General features: G+C 50.5%; 1 protein-coding gene across 17 annotated transcripts in view; it reads left to right on the forward strand.

The window, feature by feature from the left end:
* Gtf2ird1 (GTF2I repeat domain containing 1) overlaps positions 1–14,776 on the forward strand; it is a 93,949-nt gene that overhangs the window by 66,233 nt on the left and 12,940 nt on the right. For 6 of the 17 annotated variants that reach the window (XM_075977457.1, XM_075977334.1, XM_075977343.1 and 3 more), the window contains exons 13-23: positions 234–314; positions 1,224–1,313; positions 2,374–2,463; positions 4,419–4,466; positions 5,365–5,430; positions 6,244–6,427; positions 8,265–8,314; positions 8,410–8,565; positions 9,935–10,018; positions 12,338–12,521; positions 13,917–13,945. In XM_075977457.1, coding sequence (XP_075833572.1) covers positions 234–314; positions 1,224–1,313; positions 2,374–2,463; positions 4,419–4,466; positions 5,365–5,430; positions 6,244–6,427; positions 8,265–8,314; positions 8,410–8,565; positions 9,935–10,018; positions 12,338–12,521; positions 13,917–13,945 — 1,062 coding nt within the window. The remainder of the gene's footprint in view (positions 1–233; positions 315–1,223; positions 1,314–2,373; positions 2,464–4,418; positions 4,467–5,364; positions 5,431–6,243; positions 6,428–8,264; positions 8,315–8,409; positions 8,566–9,934; positions 10,019–12,337; positions 12,522–13,916; positions 13,946–14,776) is intronic. The other 11 variants (XM_075977416.1, XM_075977440.1, XM_075977389.1 and 8 more) reach the window with 5 other exon arrangements.

Consider the following 14,776-nt stretch of genomic DNA (forward strand, 5'->3'; position numbering starts at 1 on the left):
ACCCCATGGACCTGTAAGCTCTTTAAATTAGAGGTACCAGGTTTGACCTGAGTTTGTCCAAGGACCTGTCTGGTCCTTCCTGATCTGGGCAGGAAAGAGCTAAGGGTCCAAAATGACTTTCCCTATTTCACTGTCAATTCACAGCCATGGGAATGTTCTGGAGAGACTTGCCTTTGTATGGGCGTGCCCATGCCTCTGCCTGATGGGATCCCTCTTGTTCGTTCTCTTTGCAGGAACCTCAGGAGAGCTAGGAATTTTGAGGCCCATCAAAATTGAGCCTGAGGAGCTGGACATCATTCAGGTTACTGTTCCAGGTAAAAGACATACATCAAAGGACTGTCGGTGCTCCTATTCCTGTGCGGACATGTTGGCAGAGGCTGTGCTGCTCTGCTCCCAGGGCCTACTCCATTAGGACATTGCTGGGTTGATCCCCCCCTCCCAGTGTTTGAGATATAGCCTGGAGTCTTTCATGCGCTGAGCAAGTGCTCTACCACTGAGCCACACCCCAGCTCCTCACTGGGGGATTCTAGGCAGGTGCTCTACCACTGAGCCACACCCCAGCCCCTCACTGGGGGGTTCTAGGCAGGTGCTCTACCACTGAGCCACACCCCAGCCCCTCACTGGGGGGTTCTAGGCAGGGGCTCTACCACTGAGCCACACCCCAGCCCCTCACTGGGGGATTCTAGGCAGGGGCTCTACCACTGAGCCACACCCCAGCCCCTCACTGGGGATTCTAGGCAGGGGCTCTACCACTGAGCCACACCCCAGCTCCTCACTGGGGGATTCTAGGCAGGTGCTCTACCACTGAGCCACACCCCAGCCCCTCACTGGGGGGTTCTAGGCAGGTGCTCTACCACTGAGCCACACCCCAGCCCCTCACTGGGGGGTTCTAGGCAGGGGCTCTACCACTGAGCCACACCCCAGCCCCTCACTGGGGGATTCTAGGCAGGGGCTCTACCACTGAGCCATAGCTCCTTTATTACTTTTTATTTTGAAACAAGATCTCACTGTGTTTTCTGGACCAGCCCTGAACCCACTCCGTAGCCCAGGGAGGCCTTAAGCTCTCAGTCCCGATGCTTCGCCTTCCTGAGATCTGAAGTCATCAGGTCACAAGCTGTACCACATCAGGCTGCATGGGTTTCCTTAGCATCTTGCTCTGTAGACCTTGGGGCCTCCGAGGGACTGTGATGGGCAGGACAAGTAAAAGATGCTATTTCCTTTAGACCCTTCACCAACTTCTGAGGAGATGGCCGACTCACTACCTGGGCATCTGCCCTCGGAGGATTCCGGTTTTGGGATGGAAATACCGGCTGGTAAGAGGTGGGCTGGGGCTGGCCATGCTGGGGACTTACTACCCTGGGGAGCTACGGGAAGGGACCGGTGGATCGGGGAGCCCCTAAGTTTTTCTTGAAATCGGGTGCCTTTGGTAGAGAAGGCTCAGCACACCAGGAGTATGCTGTATGTGGGACCATCGTGTCTGCAACTTGGGGTGTGTTTTGAATTTTGAAATATTTGCACTTGAAAAGATGCTTTTAGGGGTGGGACCTCAGTCTGTGTGTCAGTTCATTTGTTGGGGTTGAAACCTAGAAGCAGGAGCTAGCTTAGCGCGTTCGAGGGCTTGGGTTCCATGCCTAGCCCTGCAGGGGTGAAAAATTGTAAAGATAAAAGTAATTCCCCCCAAAAAGCCAGATGTGGTGGGGTGTTAGCACTGGGGGGAGTAGAGGCAGGAAGATCAGAAGTTTAAGGTCATCCTTGGCTGTATAGGAAGTTCTAGGCCGCCCTCGGCTACATGAGACCAAAAATGGGGGCTAGGGACAGCTGGGCAGGTAAAGGCATTTGCTGTGTAGGTCTGATGACCTGCGTTGGATCCCTGGGACTCACAGGATGCAATGAGAGAATAGACACCTTCTAGTTGTTCTGTGACCTCCATGTGTCTGCTATGGCATGCACGTGCCCTCCTCACACACACACAGCCACGTACGTACACACACACACACACACACACACACACACTAGCTGGACAGTGGTGGTGCACGCCTTTAATCCCACCACTTAGGAGATAGAGGCAGGCAGATGTCTGTGAGGTTGAGGCCAACTTGGTCTGCAAAGTGAGTCCCAGGGCAGCCGTACCTGTTATACAGAGAAGCCCTGTCTTCAAAACATAAGTAAATAATAAATAAATACTTTGCTTTTTCAGAGCACATATGAGGGCATTAGCTCTTCTGGAGCTGGAGTTAGAGATAATTGTAAGCTATCTGATATGGCTGCTGGGAACTGAACTCAGGTCCTCTATCAGAATAGTAATTGCTCTTAACCACCGAGCCATCTCCTCAGCCCCAGGAGAGTCCTTTCTGTTTTTCTTGTTTTATACAGATAACCTAAAGGTGTGCTCTGTTTCAAGCCTAAGACCTCACACATCCCAGGAAAGCACTCTCGAACTGAGCTGCGTCCCCAGCCCTACGTGTACGTGTATTTCTTCCTTTTTATATTCTGAGATCTAAGCTGTGCAGCCAATCCTGAACTGGCCGTGTAGCCCAGGCTTGCCTCAAACTCCCAAGCCTCAGCCTCCCACGTTGCTGGGATGACAGGTGTTCTTGTTTCATTTCTTTCTTTTTTTTAATATTTATTTATTATGTATACAATATTCTGTCTGTGTGTATGCCTGCAGGCCAGAAGAGGGCACCAGACCTCATTACAGATGGTTGTGAGCCACCATGTGGTTCCTGGGAATTGAACTCAGGACCTTTGTAAGAGCAGGCAATGCCCTTAACCTCTGAGCCATCTCTCCAGCCCTCTTGTTTCATTTCTTTTGTGTGATCACGGATAGTGACAAAAGCCAACATAAGGATTTAGATGACTCCCAGTTCCCAGCTACAATCTATGGTCCAAAACTGGGGGGACCTCAAGATGGTGGAACTTGAAGCCACATCAGTTACATCCACGGTCAAGAACCGAGAGAACAGATGCATCCACACTCCCTACTTTTTCTGCTTTCTCTGTTTTACAATTCAGGACCCAGGCCCAGGAGTGGGACCACTCTCTTTTAGTCTGGGTCTTCCTATACCATTAATTAAATACAGTCCTCCAAAGAGATGCCCATGGGCCAGTCTGATTTAGACAACCCTTTATTGAGACAGTTTTCCCAGGAGGTTCAAAATACCAAAAAATGGAGGCTGGAGAGATGGCTCGGGGCTAACAGCACTTTTTCAACAATTAAATCTAACCCTCACCCGCTGATGTGTATCTCCATGGATTTTGAGACAGCTTCTTGCTACATGACCCAGACTATAATCCACAATCCTCCTGTCTCAGCCTCCCTGTGCTGGAATTATACCACAGTGCACAGCCTTTTTAACGTGTGTGTGTGTGTGTGTGTGTGTGCGCGCGCGCGCGCGTGTGCACATGTCTTTGCTTTATGGACATTTTGTAAATGTATTTTTTTGGTGCTGGGAATGGAACCCAGGGCCCAGTGCGTGCCAGGAAAGTGTGATATGCTGAGCTGTGCCCCAGGCCTTGGTGTCTCTCAGACTGGCCTCAAACTCCCAAGCCTCCACCCTCAGTCTCTGCATTGCTAAGATCCCAGATGCGAGCCTCCCTACACTGGTTTGTTGATCTCTGATTTCATACTTTCCTAATCTTCCACGTCCTCCTCAGTGTCTAGAATAGAATGGTTGGGGCCGGTCCCTGGACGGGGTCCATATATCATGATTGACACTTTGTGTTTGAATGGCATGGGTTGTCCTGATCCCATCTGGGGGTGTTGTACTCTGTCTCAGAGTTGAGACTGCCTAGCCTGGTTTTCATTCCTCTAGTTGATGTCATACCTATAATACCTTCCTGTAGCCGGGCAGTAGTGGCGCATGCCTTTAATCCCAGCACTCGGGAGGCAGAGGCAAGCGGATCTCTGGGAGTTCGAGGCCAGCCTGGTCTACAAGAGCTAGTTCCGGGACAGTCACCAATACCTTCCTGTCCTTCTACATCCTCCTCAGTGTCTAGAATAGAATGGCTGGGGCTGGTCCCTGGACGGGATCCATATATCATGATTGACGCTTTGCGTTTGAATGGCATGGTTTGTCCCAATCCCATCTGGGGGTGTTGTACTTTGCCTCAGAGTTGAGGTTGTCTATCCTGGTTTTCCTTCCTCTAGTTGAGCTCTCTGGGCAGTATGTGGTCCAGGAAATGATGAACATGCCTTGTGTTGTTGTCGTTGTTTGTTTGTTTGGTTTGATTTTGGTTTTTTGAGACTGGGTTTCTCTGTCTAACAGCTCTGGCTGTCCTTGAACTCGCTCTGTGGACCAGGCTGGTCTCAAACTCACTGAGATCCTCCTGTCTCTGCCTCCGGAGTGCTAGGATTAAAGGTGTGCACCACCACCGCCCAGCACAAATGTGGTTTCTTAACATCCTCTCTTTTCTCCTAGACAAAGGTCCCAGTGAGGAGCCATGGCCAGAAGAGAGGCCGGCAGAAGGTGAGACCCTATCTGTCTTCCATAATTCCTTCTCCATGTCCACTCAATCCCTATGAGCAATTTCTCCTCCACTCTATCCTCTCCCTCCAACACCCTGCATTTGGGCTGGGAGTCCTATGTAAGCTATACCAGTTCTAGACTATGCTAGAACTGGCAGGCATCTGTCAGGATAAAGTTGAAGCTTTGGTTTACACACATAGCCAGTTGCTTTCCATGAATGATTCTCAGCTTAATTGTGCCCCTCATTTTCCTGGGCTAGATTTTAGACTTGACTATATAAAGCTGGCTTTCTGTATAGAAGATTTTGTGAGAAAAACTGCTTTTTCTCTCTCTGCTAAGAGCAAGGTAGGGTGGGAGGATAGAAAGGCCAAGGTAAGAGTGTAATCTTATCAATAGTGTGTCTGCCCCTATATTAAAAAAGCCCCACAGCAAAGGAGATAAATGCCACTTGGTAGAACCCAGTTTGATGTCAACAGGATGCATGTTAAGAAATATTTACTGTGCCCCCTGGTGGTAGTGTGTGCAAATTACAGGCATACTTTGCAGGATCCCTGTAAATTATTAGGAAATGTTTACTGCGCCCCCTGGTGGTAGTGTATGCAAATCACAGGCTTACTTTGCACCCGCTAACTAGTTAGGTCTCTCATTGAGCTGATCTAAAAGTGATGCTTCCCGAGAACAACCACAAAACCTTCTAGATCTCCACTGTGGCACATTTCACAATCATGTATGCAAAATCCAGGAATTAAGGGCTTGGGTAGAGCTGCCATTTCCTTCTCCTTTCCAAAGTTTCACCACGAGGTAATTCCTAATACCTACCTCCAGAGCTGGGAGTGTGAGTTAAGGAGCGGGAAGTTTCTGCACCCAGGAAACTCAGCACACTGCCTTTGCCTTCCAGAAAGTCCTGGTGATGTGATCCGGCCCTTGCGGAAGCAGGTGGAGATGCTGTTCAACACTAAATATGGTGAGTAGGGAAAGGGACAGGCCTTCAGGACAAAGACAGAGTTGGGCCCATCTTCAGGATGGGAACACTTGAGTCCATATAGCTCACTCATGGCAACAGCCTCCAGCAGAGAATCCCATCCCATTAGCCTGTTGGTCCACAGACCTTTCCTCGAGATCATTCCCTGGCTCATGTACTTTCAGTGTGGCTCGGTAATAAAGTGCTTGTTTAGCACTTATGATGCCCTGGGTTCCATCTACAGCTCTACAATAAAACAACAAAGTCCAGGCGAGAGCAAGATTGAAGAGGCCTCTTCTCTCTAGCTCCTTGAGTTTGCCAGGGGCTGGCTTCTCTCGCACACTCTCGCCTCCCTTCCTCACAGTCCTCATATCCTAAGACCCATATACAAATCAGGAAATATGAAACCTGCTGCGGTGATGAGGCTAGCTCAGGGCACCAGGCTAGCTCAGGGGAAGAGAGCCTCACATAAGGCTAGTCCTAGATCTGGCATGCTGTGGGGCTGTGTGAGGATTTGGGGTTTTTGCAGGTGGGGAGGGGAATGAGGGACCAACAATCCTAGCCCAGCAATACTCTGTGGTTTCTGTACTATGCATGCGTGAGTGAAGAGTGGTCTTGGGGTTCAGGTTCCCAGGCTGTATGCCTGCAGACAAGTCCCCTCCCCTGGGGACTTGCCTCCTACCTACAGGCTAGGTGTGCTTTTCTCCCCTCTGGCAAGTTTATGGGGTTCAGCTGAATGCCGCCTCCAATTCTCACAGATGGGTGGGGACAGGAGTTGAGGCTCCAGGTGGCCTTACAGCAGCCATGTCTTTGCAGCCAAAGCCATCGGTACCTCGGAGCCAGTGAAGGTACCCTACTCCAAGTTCCTGATGCACCCCAAGGAGCTGTTTGTACTGGGTCTTCCTGAAGGCATCTCTCTTCGCAGACCCAACTGCTTTGGAATTGCCAAGCTTCGGAAGATTCTGGAAGCCAGCAACAGCATTCAGTTTGTCATCAAGAGGTAAGGTGTGATCCTGGTGTGGTGGCAGGTTGCAGGCTAGCCAAGGCTGCACAGTGAGATGCCGTCTCAAGAAAGAAAAGAGTGTAGGTTTGTGGGTGGGTGCAGAGAGATGAAATTAAGTTAAAAAGAAATAGGAAAAAGGGGGGGGGCTGGCTAGACCCATGAAGGACACCATCAGAACTGCCCACCACTAAACTGGCACCTTCCTGTTGTTCAGATTCCAAAATCTTTTGTTTTCATTTTCTTTTTTTTTTTTTTTTTTTTTTTGGTTTGTTTTATTTTTGTTTTGCTTTTTGAGATGGGGTTTCTCTGTATAACAGTCCTACCTCTCCTGGAACTTTCTCTGTAGACCAGTCTGGCCTCAAACTCATAGAAATCTTCCTGCTTCTGCCTCCTGAGCTCTGGGATTAAAGAAAGGCGTGTGCCATCACTGCCCAACTATCCTTTACTTTATATACTTTGTTTTTTATTTTTAAGTGTATTTGGGTTTTGATTTTGTTTGTTTTATTTCATTTTTAAGACATTATCTTACTTGCTAGTTGAGGCTACTCTAGAACTCATTGGATAGCCCAGGCTGGCCCAGTTGATCTTCCTGTCTCAGTCTCCCAAGTGCTCTGGAATTACCACCATGCCCTACCGATTCTAGACTAAATTAGAGCTGGGTGTGACGGTTCGTAACTATAGAGCAGCACTTGGGAGGCCAAGGCAGGATGATATAGACCAGTGGTTCTTCACCGTCCTAACTCTGCGACCCTTTAGTACAGTTCCTCATGTTGTGGTGACCCCCAATCACAAAATTATTTTCTTTGCTACTTCATAACTGTGGTGTGTGCTGTTAGAAACGGTTGTAATGCAAATATCTGTGTTTTCCAGTCGTCTTGGGTGACCCCCTGTGAAAGGGTCGTTTCACTCACACCACACACACACACTCAAGGGGTCTTGACCCACAGGTTGAGAACCACTGATGTAGAGTTTAGACTGTGTCACAGTACTTCATCTTAGCAAAAACAAAACAAGAGAAACACTTTAGAGGAGGTTCAGTCAGTAACGTGCGTACTATGTAAGCCTGAGGACCTGAGTTCAATCCCCAGGACCTAACTAGTACAAAAAAAAAAAAAAAAGAAGAAGAAGATGAACCAGACAAGGTGTTGCAAACCTGTAACCACTGCTGAGTAAGCAGAGATAGGAGGATCCCTGGGTTGCTGCTTAGCCAATGTGACCACATATGTAGGTTACAGGCTCAGGGAGAGACCCTGTCTTAAAATCTAAGGTGGAGCGATGGAGATGGCTCAGTGGTTAAGAATGCTAGCAATGCTCTTGAAGGGACCTGAGTTTGGTTCCTGGTGTCCTGGTTGGGCAGCTCATAACCATCTGTAACCATCAGTGTCTTTACACACACACACACACACATACACACACACACACAATTAAAAAATAAAACCTTACCCAAAAAAATGTGGAGAGCAATTAAGGAAGATACCAGTTGTTCACCTCTGGGCCTCTCCATTGCATCTGCACACATGTGTGTGTGCAAACATCATTTCCCCGGCAGTCACTCACCCACACATAGAGGCTGTGCATTTCAATGCTAGGCAGTAGGGATTGGGTGATGTCCACAGCAGAGGGCATTTGCCAGTCCCGGACTTGGGAAGAACCTCAGAGCTCAGAGCTCTCGACAGCTCCTGTCAACCAGGATGGCTACCCCGGTGTGGCAAGGACCTTAATGCTATGTTGACCAGGGACGCCATTGCACAGATCTGTGCACGGAAGCTCAAGGGCTGAACAGCCCTAGGCTGCTTGGACAAACCTCATTGATGGCACCGGTTATGTTTTTTAGACCCGAACTGCTCACTGATGGTGTCAAAGAGCCTGTAACCGAGACTCAAGGTACCTGGGCGTGGGTGAGACACAGGTGGGCGCGGGAGGGCACCGAGTCTCTGCCATACCCCGTCCTGATGCCCCTGTCCTATCCCCCACCTTAGGCGTTTCCCCACTGCCCCTGTCGGGTTTGCCCCCTCGATGCCACCCGAGACCCCAGGTGCTCCCTCCTCACCTGCCTTCTCTCCCCACCCCACCCCCAGAGAGGGACTCCTGGGACCGTCTTGTGGACGAGACCCCGAAGAGACAGGGCCTTCAAGGTAAGTTTAGGCCCGTGCTAATTTAGGCATTCCAGGGTCGTGACTTTGGGAGGATTTAGCATGGGGGTGACAGGGGATGTGGGAAGAGGTTGGACCCCACCCGTGGTCTCTTGGGTACTCGACTAGCCTGGTGTGTCTGAGTTAGAGTGTGGCTGTCAGGAGGGGGGCACCCAGACACAGGACTCCGGAGATGGCTTCTCTATCCGGGTGGTAGCCTTCTGCCCCTCTGTTGTTATTCATCAACTCAGCTCTTTTGAAACTAAAGGAGTGGACGGTAGCCAGGGAGAGCCAGAGAGGCAGGCAGGAAGGCAAGCAGCGGGATATAGGAAACTGTTAAAGGAGGGCTTGCAACTGGCCCAGCGGGAGGCTCCTGGCACCCTTCAGTGTGAAGCCAACCAGCATCCCTGCTATCAATAGGGATACAGCTGAGAACTTAACACTTCCTACGCGTGTGTGCGCAGTTTAGAGGACTCATGGGCATGACTGGTGTGAGTCCCGGGGTGACATCACCAGGTGACCCCTCATGGCCACCATACTTTGAGGAGTTTAGAAAGGCGGTGGCCAACGCTGGAGTTAGGAGACCTCAGAGAGGACCGGCTGCTGGTCACCTCGGTGCCTCGCTCTTCCTAGGCAGCTGGAACGGCGAGGGGAGCTTATGTATCTTACCTCGCCTATGCTGCCAGGACTGTACCAGAGGTCATTTCCTCCTTCCTCTCTTAAGGCCAGGCCAGGATGTAGCCTCCCTGAGGTCAAAGGTGCAGTCATGATATGCTGGTACATGGGGGTCCTTCATCAACACTACCTAAAGAATGGTGGTCCTTGTCCTGAGGCCTTCCCACCCTGTGAGGGGCTGAGGTGTGGCTTAGCAGTGGAGCAATAGAGCCCCTGCCTAGAATTCCCCAGTGAGGGGCTGGGGTGTGGCTCAGTGGGAGAGCATTTCTGTATTTTCTGCAAGGCCCTGGGCTCCGTCCTCTGTGCCGCCAAATAGTAAACAGCCCTGGGTGGATACTCCCATTCTAGTCCTCTGCCTCCCTGTGAGCTTTTTGAAGCCCTCTCTCCAGCTCCCACCCAGCCGAGAACACAGACTTCCAGGCTTATTTATTAGTTTGTTGGTTTTCAAATGTCAACAATTAACTTAATTTCATCTCATTGCTGTTGGCGCAACAGTGTGAGTCCTTCCAGGAAAAAAACAAAACAAAACGCACAGTCTCTTGGAGACGGGTTCTGAAGGACTCTGAGGAGCCCACTCCAAAGACCTGCTAATTGCCAGAGAAGGAGTTCGCTGTAATTAGGAAATCGTGTTCCTGTAAAAGTCACCAAGTGCCTTTTAATGTAACAACCTCTGTCCGTAATTGTACTCACTTTGCAGAAAATTACGACACCAGACTCTCGCGGATCGACATCGCCAACACGCTTAGGGAACAAGTCCAAGACCTGTTTAACAAGAAATATGGTAAGTTACAGGCAGGGGTCAGGTAGAAGGAGAAGTGGGCAGCTTCCTGCCTGTGGCCAACTTCACATGTGGCAAAGAGGTTGGTCTATGACTTGGATATTTCTTCTCTTTTTTGTTAAAAAAATTGATTGATTGGTCTACAAGAGCTAGTTCTAGGACAGGTTCCAAAGCTACAGAGAAACCCTGTCTAAAAAAACAAAAAAAAAAAAGATTGACTGATTGATGATTGAGTGAGTGTACGGGTATGTGGGTGTGCACGTACCCCAGGACAAATGCGGTAATCAGACTCACGGGAATTGGTTGTTTCATTCAACCATGTGGGGCCGTGGGCATCAACTCAGTCTTCCAGGTCTGGGGACAGCCACCAGTGCACACTGAGTTGTCTGACCAGCCCTTATCTGTTTCTCGAGCATCCGCTCCTTGCTAAGTGCTGGGGACATGGCGTCACAGAAACCAGACACGTTGTAGAAGGTGTGGGTGGCGTACACCCGCAATCTCGTCACTTGGGAAGTGGAAGCAGGAGGATTGCTGTGTGTTTCACGTCTGCAGGAACTACAGGATACGGGTTTTGTTGAGAGACAGAGAGAGTGGGGTGCCAGTGCTCACTGGTGAGCTGGCTTCCAGGGCAAAGGTGTTGGCTGCCAAGTCTGACAACCGGAGCTTGGTTCCTGGAACACATAGTGAAGGGAGAGAACCAGTAACTGCAAGCTGCCCTCTTGCCTCCAGCGTGTGTGCCATGGGGTGTGCACACGGGTGCTCACGCATACGTACACGCATGAGTAAATAAAATGTATTTGAATTATTTTAATAGAGACTGGGGTGTGGCTCGGTTTGTAGGCTACTTACTGTGTGTGAAGCCCTCGGTTCAGTCCATAGCATCACATGATCTGGCGTGATGGAAAACACTCAGGAGGTAGAGGCAGGAGGATCAGAAGTTCAAGGTCATCCCCAGCTACATTGCATGTTAAAGTCAGCCTGAGTTGTATCAGACCCTGTCTCAAAACAAACAAACCAAAGAAAAAAAACCTCTAAAAAGCGATGGTGGGTATGGAGAGATGGCTCTTTTTGGTTGGTTGGTTTTGTTTTTGTTTTTTTGAGACAGGGTTTCTCCTTGTAACAGCTTTGGCTGTCCTAGAACTCTGTCAGTAGATCAGGCCTTTAATCCCAGCCCTTGGGAGGCAGAAGCTGATGGACCTCTGTTTGAGGCTATCCTGGTCTACGTAGGGAGTCGCAGGCCAGCTAAGGCTACTTAATAAGACTCTGTCTCAAAAGAAACTGAAGGAAAGAAAGAAGGGAAGGGGCCTGAGACTAGGTACACGGCGGATCTGGTATTCCTGGTCTCCGGATAGTACCCTGTCTGGCTTTGTCTCCCTGCCTCACTGCTGGGTGGAGCCTGCCCATTCACTCCCTGTGGGTCCGGACTCTGACTCCGAGTACCCCAGTCTGGGGGGAAGCAGATGCTTCAGGGCTCCCATCCTGGAGGCAGGTGCACGGTGCAGCCTAGAGTCTGAGAGATACTAAGCCCTGCCCTGGCCGGCACCTTGGACCCACACCTTCCCTCGCTGCCCTCGAGGCCTACCCAGCCTGGATTCACACCGGAAACTCACTGCCCCACACAGATAATCAATCTCCAGTGCTAGCCACGTACACCTCCCCCAGCAACAGTTCTCAACCCGTGGGCCACAACCCCTTTGAGAATTTCGTATCAGATCTCCTGCATATCAGATATTTTACACTCCAGTTCATAACAGTAGCAAAATTACAATTACAGAGTCGTGTTTTAGTTAGAGTTTCCTGTTGCTGTGAAGAGACCCCATGACCACGGCAACGCTTATCAAGAAAACATTAAGGGTGGCTCGCTTCCGATTTCAGAGGATCCGCCCCTTATGATCATGGAGGGGAGCCTGGCAGCGTGCGGGCAGATGTGGGGCTGGAGCTGAGAGTCCTACATCTTGACTCAGGTGATAGGGAGCCAACTGACGTCACACTGAGCGATGCTTGAGAAAAAAACCTCAAAGCCTGCTCCCACAGTGACACCTTTCCTCCAACAAGGCCACACCTCCTGATAGTGACGCTCCCTTTGGGGGCCATTTTTTTTTCAAACCACCACAAGTAGTAGTGAAATAATTGTATGGTTGGGGTCACCACAACATGAGGAACTGAATTAAAGGGTCGCAGCATCAGGAAGGTTGAGAATCACTGGTCTAGAGTCTTCCGCAAAGGGCCCCGTGACCCTGGGGGAGACCCTGGTGTACTTAGACCACACACCCTGTTCCCAGGCTTCCTCCTAGCTGAGACAACTGTCCTTCTTGTATCCAGGTGAAGCTTTGGGCATCAAATACCCGGTGCAAGTACCCTACAAACGAATCAAAAGCAATCCAGGCTCGGTAATCATCGAAGGCCTGCCTCCTGGGATCCCATTCCGCAAGCCCTGCACCTTTGGTTCCCAGAACCTGGAAAGGATCCTCGCCGTGGCTGACAAGATCAAGTTCACAGTCACCAGGTACTTGGATGAGGAAGGGGAAGAGTTGAGACTGGACTGGCTCTGGGATGGGGACCCACTTCCGCAATAGGGGTGTGTCTTAGTTGGGGTTTACTATTGCTGTGACGAGACACCATGACCACGGCAACTCTTAAAAAAGAAAACATTTAATTGGGGCGGCTCACTTACAGTTTCAGAGGTTCAGTCCATTATCATCATGGTAGCAAGCATGGCAGCGTGCAGGTAGATGTGGTACTGGAGAGGTAGCTGAGAATCCCACAGAGCCCTTGCAGGCAACAGGAAGTCGACTGAGACACAGAGTGAAGTTTAAGCAGGAGAGCTCAAAGCCCGCCTCCACAGTGACACACTTCCTCCACCAAAGCCACACCTGCACCAACAAAACCACACCTCCCAATAATGCCACCCCCTTTGGGGCCCATTTCTTTCAGACTGCCACCACAGGGCATTAGGGAGGGACTGCAGACCAGACAGGGCTCAGGAGTCTCCACGCAGCGACCAACCACCCTTCTAACTGTATGCACTGCAGCCCCATAGGCATACCCAGCCCCCTGAGAAAGCAAACATTATGTGTACACACATGACCTGGGCATCTTGTTGAAATGTTGGCTTCTGGAGCTCGGGAGCTGGTGTAGTGGGGAGGTGTTTACTGGATAAGCACAAGGGCCTAAGTGGGAACCTCAGCCTCCATGTAAAGATCTGGGCAAGCTGGCTTGTATCTATAACCCCAGCACTGGCGTATTCGCGAAAGAGATGAGAAGGTCTCAGGGGTCTGCTTGCTGGCCAGTCTAGCCAGGTGGGAAACCTTTCCTTAAATAAAAATAGAAAAAAGAAAGGGAAAAAACCAAGATGTAAAATGATTGAGGAAGACACTTGAAGTTACTCTTTGGCATGCACACACACACACAGACAGGCAAAAGTACCTGCCATGCCCTACCTCATACACACGAATGGTACAGATTCCAAAGCGTGCTTCTCATCCCAGCACTCAGGAAGTGGAGCCAGGAGGGTTATCAGTTAGCTCCAGTTATATGAGACCCTTTCTCAGGAAAGAAAACAGCAATGGGGTGGGGCTTGGTTGGTTTCTGCGTTGTCCAGCGCGCACGAAGCCCTCCCTGGCTTTCATCCCCAGTACCACCTAGACCTGGCACTCAGGAAGTAGAGACAAGAGGATCAGAAGTTCTGGGCCATCCTTGGCTACAACAAAGGGAGTTCAAGACTAGCCTGGGCTAAAAGTGATCCGCTCTGAAAGAATCAAACATTAAATGCTGAGTATATGTGAAATGGGCCCTAGGCATTTGTTACCAATTCCTTTGCAAGCTGGCGTCATCATGTACCTGATGGCAATCTTGTCCTTGTTGCCCTTCCTCTGAAACCCCACTTCTGTTTCCCTTCCAGGCCATTCCAAGGACTCATCCCAAAGCCTGGTAAGTGGTATTCTGTGTGTTTGCCCACACAGTTATGGGAGCTCAGAGCCCAGTCCACCATGGGACACAACTGCCTGGCTCAGGAGCCACACCTGGGGTCCCAGGCTTCACCCAGTCAGAGGTTGCAGACCCCTCAAACTCTAAGTGGCCTGGCTAACTCAGTACATGGAGGAAATTGGAGGCAAATGTATGAGTGTTGTCCACAGAGTGTGGGGGCTTGGTGGTGAGATGTGAGGGGTTGGGGGGCCGGGAAGATCACGTAGTCTGTAAGCACTGACTGCACAAGCACACGGACCTGAGTCTGATCCCGGAGACCCACGGAAACGGCATATAATGACACATTCTTGTGATCCCTGTGCCAGGGCATGGACAAAGGCACATTGCTGAGGCTCACCGACCAGCCTGCCTGGTCTGTTGAGAAAGCTCCCAGGCCCATGAAAGACCAGCTCAAAAGAACAAAGGAAAAAGCTGAGCATAGGGCTGCAACCTTTAACCCCAGCATCAGAAAGGCAGAAGCAGGTGGATCTCCTGAGATCAAGGACAGGCTGGTTTACAGAGTGAGTTCCAGGACAGCCAGGGCTACACAGAGAAACCCTGTCTCAAAAGAAAAGAAAAGAACTATGGATTCCCCAGTGCGGGGCTCGGGTGTGGCTAGTGGTAGAGCACCTGCCTAGAATCCTCCAGTGAGGGGCTGGGGTGTGGATCAGTGATAGAGCACCTGCCTAGAGTCCCCCAGTGAGGGGCTGGGGTGTGGCTCAGTGATAGAGCACCTGCCTAGAATCCCCCAGTGAGGGGCTGGGGTGTGGCTCAGTGATAGAGCACCTGCCTAGA

The sequence above is a fragment of the Microtus pennsylvanicus genome, chromosome 1 (genome assembly GCF_037038515.1).
Source record: "Microtus pennsylvanicus isolate mMicPen1 chromosome 1, mMicPen1.hap1, whole genome shotgun sequence".
NCBI lineage: Eukaryota > Metazoa > Chordata > Mammalia > Rodentia > Cricetidae > Microtus > Microtus pennsylvanicus.